Here is a 16,377-nt window from a genome sequence, read left to right as displayed (position 1 = left end):
AAAAATTTAACGGCCGAGATCCTAGTGTTTTGGTCCGAGGGTGTCTAAGTAAGAGGTTGAACACTTTCCATTGGGATAAATCCTTTGGGGGTGTGGCACACTTAGTTGCTGGAGGGAGGAGTTTCTGAGGGTTTTCGCTCCTCCCTTATACTTGATTGATCAATTAAGGTCATTGATTAGTTAGGGACTCCTTTCACCTGGTTGTCGAAAGGAAAGAGAAAAAATCTGCAGACAAACGACACAGCCCACCAGGAATTAGAGACAATGCTATGGGACCAGCTTCCCCTTAGAGACAATGCTATGGGACCAGCTTCCCCTTAGAGACAATGCTATGGGACCAGCTTCCCCTTAGAGACAATGCTATGGGACCAGCTTCCCCTTAGAGACAATGCTATGGGACCAGCTTCCCCTTAGAGACAATGCTATGGGTATAGATTCCACTTAGAGACAATACTATGGGTATAGATTCCACTTAGAGACAATACTATGGGTATAGATTCCACTTAGAGACAATACTATGGGTATAGATTCCACTTAGAGACAATACTATGGGTATAGATTCCACTTAGAGACAATACTATGGGTATAGATTCCACTTAGAGACAATACTATGGGTATAGATTCCACTTAGTGGCCATGCAGTATTAACAGCTTCTCCTTGGAGGCCCTGCTATAGGAACATCTCCTTAGAGACTAGAGACCCTGCTATAGGAACAGCTCCTTAGAGACTAGAGACCCTGCTATAGGAACAGCTCCTTAGAGACTAGAGACCCTGCTATAGGAACAGCTCCTTAGAGACTAGAGACCCTGCTATAGGAACATCTCCTTAGAGACTAGAGACCCTGCTATAGGAACATCTCCTTAGAGACCCTGCTATAGGAACAGCTCCTTAGAGACCCTACAATAGGAACATCTCCTTAGAGACTAGAGACCCTACAATAGGAACAGCTCCTTAGAGACCCTGCTATATGAACAGCTCCTTAGAGACCCTGCTATAGGAACAGCTCCTTAGAGACCCTGCTATAGGAACAGCTCCTTAGAGACTAGAGACTCTGCTATAGGAACAGCTCCTTAGAGACTAGAGACCCTGCTATAGGAACAGCTCCTTAGAGACTAGAGACCCTGCTATAGGAACAGCTCCTTAGAGACTAGAGACCCTGCTATAGGAACATCTCCTTAGAGACCCTGCTATAGGAACAGCTCCTTCGAGACCCTACAATAGGAACATCTCCTTAGAGACTAGAAACCCTACAATAGGAACAGCTCCTTAGAGACCCTGCTATAGGAACAGCTCCTTAGAGACCCTGCTATAGGAACAGCTCCTTAGAGACCCTGCTATAGGAACAGCTCCTTAGAGACTAGAGACTCTGCTATAGGAACAGCTCCTTCGAGACTAGAGACCCTGCTATAGGAACAGCACCTTAGAGACTAGATACCCTGCTATAGGAACATCTCCTTAGAGACCCTGCTATAGGAACAGCTCCTTAGAGACCCTGCTATAGGAACAGCTCATTAGGGACTAGAGACTCTGCTATAGGAACAGCTCCTTAGAGACTAGAGACCCTGCTATAGGAACAGCTCCTTAGAGACTAGATACCCTGCTATAGGAACATCTCCTTAGAGACCCTGCTATAGGAACAGCTCCTTAGAGACCCTGCTATAGGAACAGCTCATTAGAGACTAGAGACTCTGCTATAGGAACAGCTCCTTAGAGACCCTGCTATAGGAACATCTCCTTAGAGACCCTGCTATAGGAACAGCTCCTTAGAGACCCTGCTATAGGAACAGCTCCTTAGAGACTAGAGACTCTGCTATAGGAACAGCTCCTTAGAGACTAGAGACCCTGCTATAGGAACAGCTCCTTAGAGACTAGATACCCTGCTATAGGAACATCTCCTTAGAGACCCTGCTATAGGAACAGCTCCTTAGAGACCCTGCTATAGGAACAGCTCCTTAGAGACCCTGCTATAGGAACAGCTCCTTAGAGACCCTGCTATAGGAACAGCTCCTTAGAGACCCTACAATAGGAACAGCTCCTTAGAGACTCTGCTATAGGAACAGCTCCTTAGAGACCCTGCAATAGGAACAGCTCCTTAGAGACTAGAGACCCTGCTATAGGAAAAGCTCCTTAGAGACCCTGCTATAGGAACAGCTCCTTAGAGACCCTACAATAGGAACAGCTCCTTAGAGACCTTACAATAGGAACAGCTCCTTAGAGACTAGAGACCCTGCTATAGGAAAAGCTCCTTAGAGACCCTGCTATAGGAACAGCTCCTTAGAGACCTTACAATAGGAACAGCTCCTTAGAGACCCTGATATAGGAACAGCTCCTTAGAGACCCTACAATAGGAACAGCTCCTTAGAGACCCTGCTATAGGAACAGCTCCTTAGAGACCCTGCTATAGGAACAGCTCCTTAGAGACTAGAGACCCTGCTATAGGAACAGCTCCTTAGAGACCCTGCTATAGGAACAGCTCCTTAGAGACCCTACAATAGGAACAGCTCCTTAGAGACCCTGCTATAGGAACAGCTCCTTAGAGACCCTGCTATAGGAACAGCTCCTTAGAGACTAGAGACCCTGCTATAGGAACAGCTCCTTAGAGACCCTGCTATAGGAACAGCTCCTTAGAGACTAGAGACCCTGCTATAGGAACAGCTCCTTAGAGACCCTGCTATAGGAACAGCTCCTTAGAGACCCTACAATAGGAATAGCTCCTTAGAGACCCTGCTATAGGAACAGCTCCTTAGAGACCCTGCTATAGGAACAGCTCCTTAGAGACTAGAGACCCTGCTATAGGAACAGCTCCTTAGAGACCCTGCTATAGGAACAGCTCCTTAGAGACCCTACAATAGGAACAGCTCCTTAGAGACCCTGCTATAGGAACCAGCTCCTTAGAGACTAGAGACCCTGCTATAGGAACAGCTCATTGGAGACCCTGCTATAGGAACAGCTCCTTAGAGACCCTGCTATAGGAACAGCTCCTTAGAGACCCTGCTATAGGAACAGCTCCTTAGAGACCCTGCTATAGGAACAGCTCCTTAGAGACCCTACAATAGGAACAGCTCCTTAGAGACCCTGCTATAGGAACCAGCTCCTTAGAGACTAGAGACCCTGCTATAGGAACAGCTCATTGGAGACCCTGCTATAGGAACAGCTCCTTAGAGACCCTGCTATAGGAACAGCTCCTTAGAGACCCTGCTATAGGAACAGCTCCTTAGAGACCCTGCTATAGGAACAGCTCCTTAGAGACCAGCTTCCCCTTGCATCTCTCTGAGCTTAACACTATCTAGTTAGCGGTGTGAAATGACTAGCCAGTTAGCGGTGTGAAATGACTAGCCAGTTAGCGGTGTGAAATGACTAGCTAGTTAGCGGTGGGAAATGACTAGCCAGTTAGCGGTGTGAAATGACTAGCCAGTTAGCGGTGTGAAATGACTAGCTAGTTAGCGGTGTGAAATGACTAGCTAGTTAGCGGTGTGAAATGACTAGCCAGTTAGCGGTGTGAAATGACTAGCCAGTTAGCGGTGTGAAATTGCTAGCCAGGTAGCGGTGTGAAATGGCTAGCCAGTTAGCGGTGTGAAATGGATAGCCAGTTAGCGGTGTGAAATGGATAGCCAGTTAGCGGTGTGAAATGGCTAGCCAGTTAGCGGTGTGAAATGACTAGCTAGTTAGCGGTGTGAAATGACTAGCTAGTTAGCGGTGTGAAATTTCTAGCCAGTTAGCGGTGTGCTAGTAGCATTCAATCGGTGACGTCACTTGCTCTGAGACCTAGTTGTTTCCTTTACTCCACATGGGGAGCGATAGACAGGTAATGATTCTTTGTGGGTGATGGTTGCTGATGAGTTCAAAGGATCCCAGGTTTGAGCCCAGGTGGTGGCAATGAAGAAGTACTGTTACACTAGAACAGTTTGGTTTGGTGAGCATGTACTGCCACCTTGTGGTCATTCATTAATCCTACACACACTGTTGCTTCTACTGGTTTAAATGGAACCTTTATTTAACTAGGCAAGTCAGTTAAGAACAAATTGTTATTTACAATGACGGCCTATACCGGCCAAACTCGGACGATACTGGGCCAATTGTGCGCCGCCTTATAGGACTCCCAATCACGGCCGGTTGCAATACAGCCTGGATTCGAACCAGAGTGTCTGTAGTGACGCCTCTAGCACTGAGCTGAAGTGCCTTAGACCTGTGCTACTCGGGAGTCACATTTAATGACAGAATAGTTGTTTGGTATAGTTGACCGAGAGGCCAAAAGCGATCTATTGCAGCCAACTCAAGCCACAGAGTCTGCCGTAGCTTAGACTACTCGTTTGATTGGGTTATTTTATCAACGCACAGTAGTGATGCCAGAAGAATCTGTTTACATTGCAGTCGGCAGCTTTCCATCTTTATCTAGAGAGAACGGTACGTGACGAGAACATTCTAATCACACTTCCTTATGACATTCAAAACAAAATGAACCTAGAACAAATGAAATAAGGACATTGAATTACCATTGTCCATTGGCTTTGTTACAAATGGCTCCCTCTTCCCTATATAGTGCACCACTTTTCACTGAAACCTATATAGGCCCCAGGTATAAGTAGTGCGCTATATACAGAGGCATTTTGGGCTATATGGCAGCCCGCTGATGTCCAGCCATGGCGTGTGTTAGGGAATTGGAAGAATGGGAACAATTCTCAGAACAATCATTTAGTACATTTAACAACCTGAAATGAACTGATTAAAACACGCGAAGGGTAAGCTACTATCAAAAGCGTTTGAGTCATTTCAATCAGACACATCAGAAGAAGCTATGTAAACGTTGCAGTCAACTGCTTCATGTTTACTGTAAAGAACGTTTGTGGTCCATATGCGAAGAAAGGACGTTTGTGGTACATGCGTGGCGAGTACCGCTTCCCCCTGATTCCGCTGAAACTCCGAACCCCGCTCTGCCTACCTAAACACAACGTGACCCGTCCTCCTGAAGAGTCTCTACCCCTGTCGCGCCCTTAGCTTTCTTCAACTAGGGGCAACACGTCAGGCTGAGGAATGAGTTTCACAAGCTACTCATCTGCTATATAACATCTATATGTACTATTTATTTCCCTTAACTAAATATGACTCTCTCGTCACCTGGTTTATTACTAGGTAATGACCCACCTTTGTGACCCAAATAAATCAAGTTCTACAGAATGTTAAGAGAAGTACATTCTCCCCAGTCTCCCTGTGAGTTGCACAGAGTCTTATCAACAGCCAACATACACACCCACCCACACACAAACACAGTAGTTGTATTAGTAGTATAGGGCTGTGTGTGTAGTTGTATTAGTAGTATGGGGCTGTGTGTGTAGTTGTATTAGTAGTATGGGACTGTGTGTGTAGTTGTATTAGTAGTATGGGGCTGTGTGTGTAGTTGTATTAGTATTATGGGACTGTGTGTGTGTAGTTGTATTAGTATTATGGGGTTGTGTGTGTAGTTGTATTAGTAGTATCGGGCTGTGTGTATAGTTGTATTAGTAGTATAGGGCTGTGTGTGTAGTTGTATTAGTAGTATGGGACTGTGTGTGTAGTTGTATTAGTATTATGGGGTTGTGTGTGTAGTTGTATTAGTAGTATCGGGCTGTGTGTATAGTTGTATTAGTAGTATAGGGCTGTGTGTGTAGTTGTATTAGTAGTAGGGCTGTGTGTGTAGTTGTATTAGTAGTATGGGGCTGTGTGTGTAGTTGTATTAGTAGTAGGGCTGTATGTGTAGTTGTATTAGTAGTATGGGGCTGTGTGTGTAGTTGTATTAGTAGTAGGGCTGTGTGTGTAGTTGTATTAGTAGTATGGGGCTGTGTGTGTAGTTGTATTAGTAGTAGGGCTGTATGTGTAGTTGTATTAGTAGTATGGGGCTGTGTGTGTAGTTGTATTAGTAGTAGGGCTGTGTGTGTAGTTGTATTAGTAGTATCGGGCTGTGTGTGTAGTTGTATTAGTAGTATAGGGCTGTGTGTGTAGTTGTATTAGTAGTATAGGGCTGTGTGTGTAGTTGTATTAGTATTATGGGGTTGTGTGTGTAGTTGTATTAGTAGTAGGGCTGTATGTGTAGTTGTATTAGTAGTATGGGGTTGTGTGTGCAGTTGTATTAGTAGTATAGGGCTGTGTGTGTAGTTGTATTAGTAGTATGGGGCTGTGTGTGTAGTTGTATTAGTAGTATAGGGCTGTGTGTGTAGTTGTATTAGTATTATGGGGTTGTGTGTGTAGTTGTATTAGTAGTATGGGGCTGTGTGTGTAGTTGTATTAGTAGTATAGGGCTGTGTGTGTAGTTGTATTAGTATTATGGGGTTGTGTGTGTAGTTGTATTAGTAGTATGGGGCTGTGTGTGTAGTTGTATTAGTAGTATGGGGCTGTGTGTGTAGTTGTATTAGTTGTGTTATTGTGTCACCTTAATAAAGATGTTGTGCTTGTCCTCTTTAACTCTATCTAGGTTACGATGAGTAAACAATCCCAATTGTTTCAGAATGTTTGATGTGATAGTTTTGTTGTCGTCAGGTCGTCCTCAAGGCTGGAACGTCGGGTCCTGTGCTCCAGACCTCAGAACCAAAACAATGAGGTCCTTGATCCCCCTGCAGTTAGATACCCCTCTTCAGGATTGACATTGAAATGATTGAATATGTCTGGTGTAATATGACTTTTGATTGCATTCAGTACTTATGAACTGCAATACACTCACTGAACATTTGGGCCCTTATTCACAAAGAGTCTCAGAGTAAAAGATCTGAGCCCTTATTCACAAAGAGTCTCAGAGTAGGTGATCTGGGCCCTTATTCACCAAGAATCTCAGAGTAGAAGAGCTGGGCCCTTATTCACAAAGAGTCTCAGAGTAAAAGATCTGAGCCCTTATTCACAAAGAGTCTCAGAGTAGGTGATCTGGGCCCTTATTCAGAAAGAGTCTCAGAGTAGGTGATCTGGGCCCTTATTCACAAAGAGTCTCAGAGTAAAAGATCTGAGCCCTTATTCACAAAGAGTCTCAGAGTAGGTGATCTGGGCCCTTATTCAGAAAGAGTCTCAGAGTAGGTGATCTGGGCCCTTATTCACAACGAGTCTCAGAGTATAATATCTGGGCCCTTATTCACAAAGAGACATAGAGTAGAAGATCTTGGCCCTTATTCACCTTCGCCTCTCCCGGAGACCATTGAGGAGTTGCAAATATAAGCCAAGGGACAAAACGGGGTAAAAAAAAACAATACGCTTGTGGCCAAACAACCCTGACACACCTGGTCATAGTCTGGCCTGGTTAGTTGTGGGGCGGGAGGCCGCTTGGAATTTTTTTTTTTTTTAAATAACTTAATTAATCACTACATTTAGCAAAGATTAGATAGTTAATCCAGAGATTCTTACCTTTGCCTTGATTCAGCAGTCTCGTGCAGATCATCATGGTATTTGTAGTTCTTTATGATAACCTCATTAGCAGCGAATTAGCATAATTAGCATAAAGTCACCTTGTCAAAGAAGGATTTACATGGTTATCAAAATGTTGCGTCAGGGTAAGCCTACATGAATAAATAAAGGTGAAACCTTTTTTATTTTTTTACATAAAAAAATGAAACAGCCCTTATTTTAAGTGTTTCTAAAATCCCCTATGGCGAAAAATGTATGGTGGAAAAATTATTGGAACCATTTCCCTGTTCGACCGCTAGGTCTTATGGGTAATTATGACTCATACTGTGGTACTCTATGGAACGCTGCCGTTTGCCTTGAAGAGGCAGTTGCAGTGTGTTCTGTGTGGTGCATAGGTTGGGTTTATCAAATTTACACGTCGCAAAAAAGACTACAGCATTATCGCACAAAATGGTACGCAGCATCATCTGGATATGTCCGCAACAAAAGTTCAACATTCACCTTCTGCGACCATTTCTGTCAAACCGTCTACATATACATCCGATAAATCCCATTTGAACTTTTGTTGAGCACATACTGTGTACCATATTGCGCAATGAAGCGGTAGGTGTGATCAAGGAGTTGCATAAACGCGACTTCCTGTCGGTTTTTTCTTCAGGAGGGGTTATAGGCTACATGCAGCTATTTACATGTTTTACACAAAATACTTTTGTCGAAATGTTCGTGCAAACTTTGTGGTCAGTTTTGCAAACGTAATTACGATTTAATGTTATTCTTAGCTGCTGAGTTACATGCAACTATTTACTCTCGCCAAGATATTAGCATATATGGCAAAACTATGGCGCCGGGCGATACAAAACGAACCCGCCCCAGTGTCAGACTCTTTTCACCGGTATTCATAGTTGCTCGGCCGCCTGAAACTTTAGGCTGCCCAGAGGTGGAACACAAACAAGCAGTCTAATTAGCGATGACATGTCCGTTATTCATCGTCACTACAAACATTGGCTAAGCTGTGCAGGAGTCAGTCAAGTAGTGGTATCTTTTCAGGAACTAAGATTGTGACAGCAACTATAAAGATGACCCAAAACAAAAAAGGACCAAAGTGTAGGGACTGCGTCATGCTTGTTCAACTGCAGTATCCGTTACGACAGACAGATAGGTTGTAGCCCTCAGAATATATACACTGCTCAAAAAAAAAAAATAGAACACTAAAATAACACATCCTAGATCTGAATGAATGAAATATTCTTATTAAATACTTTTTTTCTTTACATAGTTGAATGTGCTGACAACAAAATCACACACAAATTATCAATGGAAATCAAATGTATCAACCCATGGAGGTCTGGATTTGGAGTAACACTCAAAAGTGAAGTGGAAAACCACACTAGCTAACATTAGGGTTGGGGGAAGGGTTAGCTAACATTAGGGTTGGGGGAAGGGTTAGCTAACATTAGGGTTGGGGGAAGGGTTAGCTAACATTAAGGTTAGGGGAAGGGTTAGCTAACATTAAGGTTAGGGGAAGGGTTAGCTAACATTAGGGTTGGGGGAAGGGTTAGCTAACATTAGGGTTGGGGGAAGGGTTAGCTAACATTAAGGTTAGGGGAAGGGTTAGCTAACATTAAGGTTGGGGGAAGGGTTAGCTAACATTGGGGTTGGGGGAAGGGTTAGCTAACATTGGGGTTGGGGGAAGGGTTAGCTAACATTAAGGTTAGGGTTGGGGGAAGGGTTAGCTAACATTAAGGTTGGGGGAAGGGTTAGCTAACATTAAGGTTGGGGGAAGGGTTAGCTAACATTAAGGTTAGGGTTGGGGGAAGGGTTAGCTAACATTAGGGTTGGGGGAAGGGTTAGCTAACATTAGGGTTGGGGGAAGGGTTAGCTAACATTAAGGTTAGGGGAAGGGTTAGCTAACATTAAGGTTAGGGTTGGGGGAAGGGTTAGCTAACATTAGGGTTGGGGGAAGGGTTAGCTAACATTAAGGTTAGGGGAAGGGTTAGCTAACATTAAGGTTGGGGGAAGGGTTAGCTAACGTTAAGGTTAGGGGAAGGGTTAGCTAACATTAAGGTTGGGGGAAGGGTTAGCTAACATTACGGTTGGGGGAAGGGTTAGCTAACATTAAGGTTAGGGTTGGGGGAAGGGTTAGCTAACATTAAGGTTAGGGTTGGGGGAAGGGTTAGCTAACATTAAGGTTAGGGGAAGGGTTAGCTAACATTAAGGTTAGGGTTGGGGGAAGGGTTAGATAACATTAAGGTTAGGGGAAGGGTTAGCTAACATTAAGGTTGGGGTTGGGGGAAGGGTTAGATAACATTAAGGTTAGGGGAAGGGTTAGCTAACATTAAGGTTAGGGTTGGGGGAAGGTTTAGCTAACATGCTAATTAGTTGTAAAGTAGAAACAAAAGTAGTAAGGAGCTTAAAAGTAGCTAATTAGCTAAAATTGTCCATGATGAGATTTGAACAAGCAACAGTTGGGTTGTTAGGGTTAGGGTTAGGGTTGTTACAGTTGGGTTGTTAGACATTCGCGTTATACTCCCCAACGATCCAGTACAACTAACCACTCTCCTTTGGTTTTGGGCCTAGTGTACTATTTACTGTATGTTACGTCTGGTCACTGAGACCAGGCTGCAACTACAAAAGGAAAACATGAAATGACCCCCTGGGAAAGATAGAACATCGCTCAGAGATGCACAAAAACGATAACATTCAAAATGGGTGAAACTTTCCTTTAGAAAACGGTCAAATCTGTGAGCTAACTTGGGACAAATAAAATACCACAACATGGTCAATTCATAAAGCACGAGTAAGAATTATATAGAAAATGATGTTGTTCAAGAGAAGAAGTTTCTATTGGGAAGTGACAGATGCTATCTACTGTGTGACCACAAGTTGTCAAAGTGAGTGATAATTCCGACTGGTTATATTGGGTTCCATGTTTAGACTTCAAAGACAACTTTGGTAGTGTTATTAACCTTACAATATCTGGTATCTTGTAGGCTATAGAATTATAGAGGAGGGATGTTTCTCTGAACCTGAGTCAGTAGGGCCCAAACAAGCTTGTTTCTCTGAACCTGAGTCAGTAGGGCCCAAACAAGCTTGTTTCTCTGAACCTGAGTCAGTAGGGCCCAAACAAGCTTGTTTCTCTGAACCTGAGTCAGTAGGGCCCAAACAAGCTTGTTTCTCTGAACCTGAGTCAGTAGGGGCCAAACAAGCTTGTTTCTCTGAACCTGAGTCAGTAGGGCCCAAACAAGCTTGTTTCTCTGAACCTGAGTCAGTAGGGCCCAAACAAGCTTGTTTCTCTGAACCTGAGTCAGTAGGCCCAAACAAGCTTGTTTCTCTGAACCTGAGTCAGTAGGCCCAAACAAGCTTGTTTCTCTGAACCTGAGTCAGTAGGCCCAAACAAGCTTGTTTCTCTGAACCTGAGTCAGTAGGCCCAAACAAGCTTGTTTCTCTGAACCTGAGTCAGTAGGCCCAAACGAGCTTGTTTCTCTGAACCTGAGTCAGTAGGCCCAAACAAGCTTGTTTCTCTGAACCTGAGTCAGTACGGCCCAAACAAGCATGTTTCTCTGAACCTGAGTCAGTAGGCCCAAACAAGCTTGTTTCTCTGAACCTGAGTCAGTAGGGCCCAAACAAGCTTGGTTCTCTGAACCTGAGTAAGTAGGCCCAAACAAGCTGGTTTCTCTGAACCTGAGTCAGTAGGCCCAAACAAGCTTGTTTCTCTGAACCTGAGTCAGTAGGCCCAAACAAGCTTGTTTCTCTGAACCTGAGTCAGTAGGCCCAAACAAGCTTGTTTCTCTGAACCTGAGTCAGTAGGCCCAAACAAGCTTGTTTCTCTGAACCTGAGTCAGTAGGCCCAAACGAGCTTGTTTCTCTGAACCTGAGTCAGTAGGGCCCAAACAAGCTTGTTTCTCTGAACCTGAGGCAGTAGGGCCCAAACAAGCTTGTTTCTCTGAACCTCTGTGACTTCATTTGCCGCTACAGAATCACAGTGTTTGGAGACTACAGTAGATATCAGGGTCCTCTGTCCTTGTTCCTCCAGTCTGGCGTCAATCACTATCAACGGATTGGAGTTTAACCCATAACATTCTGATTCAATTCTAGAGACCATCAACCCAGATGTCCCAGACAGAACAGTATGTATTACAGAAAGGTAACACATTATTAAATATGATGAATATTGTTTTAATCTCTAATATGATTATGCACTTTATTCATTTTAAATATTCCCGGTACAAAGTCAATTCAGGAAGTGAATTTAAATTCCATTTCAACTTAAAGGATGATAGAGAGAGATAGAGGGAGGGGTCTGACTGGATGGGTCCTTAAAAAGGAGAGGAGAGAGAGGAAGAACTCAACTCACAGGCAGGACAGACAGAGAGAGAGAGAGACTATACGTCAACTCACAGGCAGGACAGACAGAGAGAGAGAGAGACTAGAAGTCAACTCACAGGCAGGACAGACAGAGAGAGAGAGACTAGAAGTAAACTCACAGGCAGGACAGACAGAGAGAGAGAGAGACTAGAACTCAACTCACAGGCAGGACAGAGAGAGAGAGAGAGAGAGACTAGAACTCAACTCACAGGCAGGACAGACCGAGACAGAGAGAGAGACTAGAACTCAACTCACAGGCAGGACAGTCAGAGAGAGAGAGGTAGACAAGAAGTCAACTCACAGGCAGGACAGAGAGAGAGAAAATAGTGAAAACCTTTGAAGATCTCTGAAGAAGTGAAGCTACAACTGAAGACTTCAGAAGGTGAGATTTCAACATCTGTTCATCTAATACTGTACCTGACTGCATCCCAAATAGAACCATTTTCCCTTTGTAGAGCACTAGTTTAGACAAGGGCCCTGGTTATATGTAGCTCTGGTCAAAAGTAGTGCACTACATAGGGAAACTCTGTACTAGGGACACAAATGGGTGAACGTTTTGGACCGAGTTTAGGAACTGCTGTGCTAAGGAATTCAAGGAATACCAATTACAGTAGATTAGCCTACTGCACATGAATATGTACTCACAGATTGGGGTCCCCAGGACCGAGTTTGGAAAACGCTGCCAATGAAATCACCAAGCCGTTCATGAGTCTGTGATGATGTTATGATGTGATGATGGAATACATCTGTGGAACAGCTGGAGGTTCCAAAAGGGTTCAACCCTTTGAAGATCCATTTTTGGTTCCAGGTAGAACCCTTTTGGTTCCAGGTAGAACCCTTTTGGTTCCAGGTAGAACCCTTTTGGTTCCAGGTAGAACCCTTTTGGTTCCAGGTAGAACCCTTTTGGTTCCAGGTAGAACCCTTTTGGTTCCAGGTAGAATGGCTGTATCTACTTTGAGAGGTCTTTTAAACACTACTCTACACTCTGAAGTACTCACTGAATTTGTCTTGACGGCTTCTCTCTTTGTCCCTCTATCTGTCTCACTCTGTCTCTCTCTCTCTCTCTGTCTCTCTTTCTGTCTCTCTCTCTGTCTGTCTCTCCTTCTCTCTCTCTCTCTCTCTCTCTCTCTCTCTCTCGCTCTCTCTCTCGCTCTGTCTCTCTCTCTGTCTCTCTCTCTCTTTGTCTCTTTGTCTCTCTCTCTCTTTGTCTCTCTCTCTGTCTCTCTCTCTCTCTCTCTCTCTCTCTCTCTCTCTCTCTCTCTCTCTCTCTCTCTCTCTCAGGAGACAATCACCATGGCGATGTTGACCACTCTTCTGCTTCTCAGCGCTGTCTTTGCTCTGGGAGATGCAAAGGGTAGCAGAGGTATTCTGACCCAAGGTTTTGTTGACCTGTTCACACTCATGAGATGCAATTTGATGTCATTGTCGCGACCTTAACCCAACACCTACTAGTGACCTAGATTTTGGCTAGACAGTCACTGGACCTCGAGCTCCTGGTTGGGGCTCCTGACGGATTCGCTAAAATATAATTCTATATAGATCTGTTGTGGATTCATAGTTCTGAATCTGATCTAGGATTCAATCCACATCGTTCAGCTTTACAGCGCTGAAATGTTCTGAAACTCTATTCAATCCGGTTCGTTCAGTTTGAAATTAAAAGGTAATGTTTCCTCTTTAGCAGAGACAGCATTCACGGTAAACGCTGCATGCATACTGCTCAATCTGAAATGACCTTTACATTTCTAGCATGGAATCTGTAATGCTGATTGAATAAATCCCCAAGACTTTTAACAAGCACGTGTCTCAATACTCCCTCTCTCTGTGTCTCTCTTTTGTTGTAGGGCATCGGCATAATCACTGTAACTCGGAGGAACACATTCCTCCTCCGAAAGATCCGTACGACTCAGAGGAAAACAGTTCTCCTTCGGAGGAACACATTCCTCCTCCGACAGATTATTCTGACTCGGATGAACACATTCCTCCTCCGACAGATTATTCTGACTCAGATGAACACATTCCTCCTCCGACAGATTGGTCTGATTCAGAGGAACACTTTCCTCCTCCGACAGATTATTCTGACTCGGATGAACACATTCCTCCTCCGAAAAATCAGTCTGATTCAGAAGAAAACATTCCTCCTCCAATAGATCTGTCTGATTCAGAAGAAAACATTCCTCCCCGGAAAGGTGAGAAACATATTATGTATAAACAACCTAAATAAATATAAAAATATATATATAAACAACCTGATATGCAAACTGCGGTTTATGTTACAAAACAAGCGTGTAGAGAATCATTGTACTAATCTAAACTGCTATGAAATATATATTCAATAACCACAAATATGTTTAGCTTTTTGAAGCTAAACCAAAAGTAAAAGACACAAACACAAAATGTTATAACGGATATATATATATATACATCTACCGCTTCTTAGACTGGCTTTCAATGAGAATTACAGATCTATGACACAAAGTCATAGAGTTACATTTTCAAAGTGAATCGGTTATTTTTCAACAACACACGGTTAGCCGTGTTGCTCAGTAACGTCACAGCTGGAACGCACTTTTGACGGATCAGATTGTCTGGTGGGAACTAACCATTTCATCATGTAATTTAATATGATCTCTCTCCCCCCTTACAGAGTGGCATCGCAGAGTCTGCCCAAACGGCTGGCCCAGATATAAGACACACTGCTATCACTACGTCCCCTTCATGACCACATGGCCAGAGGCAGAGGTACCTGGATGTCTGCTGTACATAATTGAGATTATCTGTGTGCATGATGTTACCTGCATCTTATGCTAGTTGGAGACATTTTCTAGAAGCCTGATCTGAAAAGCACTATAGTTGGCTAGAGGGGATGCTATTTCCATCCCTGTCTGGTGGTCATACAGGGTTTCAGTTGACTCTGTAGGTTTAATCTGTGTTCAACAGGGTTGAGAAACTATATCATGACGTGCTATTTCTTATCTTTATATTCTACCTCTGTTTCTCTCTCCCCTCTCTCTGTCTCTCTCTCTCACTTCTTCTCTCCCCTCTCTCTGTCTCTCTCTCTCACTTCTTCTCTCCCCTCTCTGTCTCGCTCTGTCTCTCTCTGTCTCTCTCTCTGTGTCTCTCTCTCTCTTTCTCTCTCTCTCTCTCTCTCTCTCTCTCTCTCTCTCTCTCTCTCTCTCTCTCTCTCTCTCTCTCTCTCTCTCTCTCACTTCTTCTCTCCCCTCTCTGTCTCGCTCTGTCTCTCTCTGTCTCTCTCTCTCTGTCTCTCTCTCTCTCTCTTTCTCTCTCTCTCTCTCTCTCTCTCTCTCTCTCTCTCTCTCTCTCTCTCTCCCTCTCTCTCTCTCTCTCTCTCTCTCTCTCACTTCTTCTCTCCCCTCTCTGTCTCTCTCTCTCTCTCTCTCTCTCTCTCTCTCTCTCTCTCTCTCTCTCACTTCTTCTCTCCTCTCTCTCTCTCTCTCTCTCTCTCTGTCTCTCTTTCTTTCTCCCCTCTGTCTCTCTCTCTCTCACTTCTTCTCTCTCTCTCTCACTTCTCTCTCTCTCTCTCTCTCTCTCTTTGTCTCTCTCCAGAGGAAATGTTTGCGCTTGGGAGGTAACCTGGCATCAGTGCACAGCCTTCCCCAGTATCGTTTCCTTCAGTCTGTCATCAGGAAGAGTACCAGGAAAGTCCAGCGCACCTGGATAGGAGCCAACGACGCCATCAAGGTCAGAAGCACCGTCTGTTCAACACTCCTGGAAACATATAGGATGCATTGATTCTTTATGAATAGAACCTATAAAGGCCTGTTGGTGCCTTAACCCGCAGATCCGTTTGTTTTCAAAACTTGTTACCTAATATTACAAACACTGTCTAGCTTACATCATGCTTATCACATAGATGGTAAGTCCTGGTATCCATAACTCTGTCTAGGAATCTGAGTGGTTACATTTCTCCTGGCCCATCCCTCAGCTTTTTACCCAAACAGTGGTTTGCCTCTTTAAAGACAGTAACTACAGTGTGTATTTATAGTGTTTACTGTCTGCTAGTGATGCATCGTCCTGTGTGCTCTGTAGGAGGGTCTCTGGCTGTGGAGCGACGGGTCCAGGTTTAACTACCAGAACTGGGGCCCGGGTCAACCCTCTAACTATAACCATGGTGTTATTAAGGACAACACGAACGGTCGGGAGCATTGCATGGAGATGAACTATGGAGGTACAATCCTGTCACCAGACTAGTTTCCTGCTCATTATACATCAAACATTTGGATAGAAGTTAAATACATCTTAAAGGGAATTTGTTCCTTTTTTAGCTACATATTTATAAAACAAAGATAATACCTAACTCTCTGTGTTTCTCTCGTTCCCAGCTTCTCGCTGCCAGAACGATGCCCCTTGCTGGTTTACATTTCCCTTCCTGTGTTCCAGAAAGTTGTGATGTCCACATTTTGGAAGAGACGACGTTGGAGAATCTCTCTAAAGATGAGATTGTTTTAAATAAAGGCACCATCTGCAATGTTACCCTTTTGTTCAGTGGTCATTTATACAAAACACCAGCTGGATCCAACTATTAAACTCTGTAGTGTGAAGTAAATAACATCTTTGGTAAAATAAACTTTAAACAGTTGCTTCTCAGTTTTTTAACACGTTTGATTGTCGTCAACATTTTCTACATTTTCAAA

General features: G+C 43.9%; 1 protein-coding gene across 2 annotated transcripts; it reads left to right on the top strand.

Annotated features, from left to right (window-relative positions):
- The first annotated feature begins 4,139 nt into the window (after positions 1 to 4,139).
- On the top strand, positions 4,140 to 16,216 carry LOC116353908 (lithostathine-1). Of its 2 annotated transcripts, XM_031791593.1 has the most exons (8): positions 4,140 to 4,405; positions 11,456 to 11,504; positions 13,007 to 13,088; positions 13,567 to 13,911; positions 14,370 to 14,464; positions 15,290 to 15,424; positions 15,773 to 15,911; positions 16,066 to 16,216. In XM_031791593.1, the coding sequence occupies exons 2-8, from the start codon at positions 11,490 to 11,492 to the stop codon at positions 16,131 to 16,133; spliced, it is 879 nt and encodes a 292-aa protein (XP_031647453.1). In that variant the 5' UTR covers positions 4,140 to 4,405; positions 11,456 to 11,489; the 3' UTR covers positions 16,134 to 16,216. The 2 variants fall into 2 exon arrangements, with proteins under 2 accessions (XP_031647453.1, XP_031647454.1); XM_031791594.1 differs by lacking the exons at positions 4,140 to 4,405; positions 11,456 to 11,504 and adding an exon at positions 11,968 to 12,107.
- Positions 16,217 to 16,377: the final 161 nt, after the last annotated feature.

This window comes from Oncorhynchus kisutch, linkage group LG16 (assembly GCF_002021735.2).
Source record: "Oncorhynchus kisutch isolate 150728-3 linkage group LG16, Okis_V2, whole genome shotgun sequence".
Classification (NCBI taxonomy): Eukaryota; Metazoa; Chordata; class Actinopteri; order Salmoniformes; family Salmonidae; genus Oncorhynchus; species Oncorhynchus kisutch.
The sequence above is the reverse complement of the archived record's forward strand: the minus strand, read 5'-3'. Positions and strand labels throughout refer to the sequence as shown.

Excerpts from the sequence above, each read along its gene's own strand:
- LOC116353908 (XM_031791593.1), top strand. Across the intron at positions 14,465-15,289 it reads CCACATGGCCAGAGGCAGAG|AGGAAATGTTTGCGCTTGGG; the intron begins GTACCTGGATGT and ends GTCTCTCTCCAG. Across the intron at positions 15,912-16,065 it reads CATGGAGATGAACTATGGAG|CTTCTCGCTGCCAGAACGAT; the intron begins GTACAATCCTGT and ends TCTCGTTCCCAG.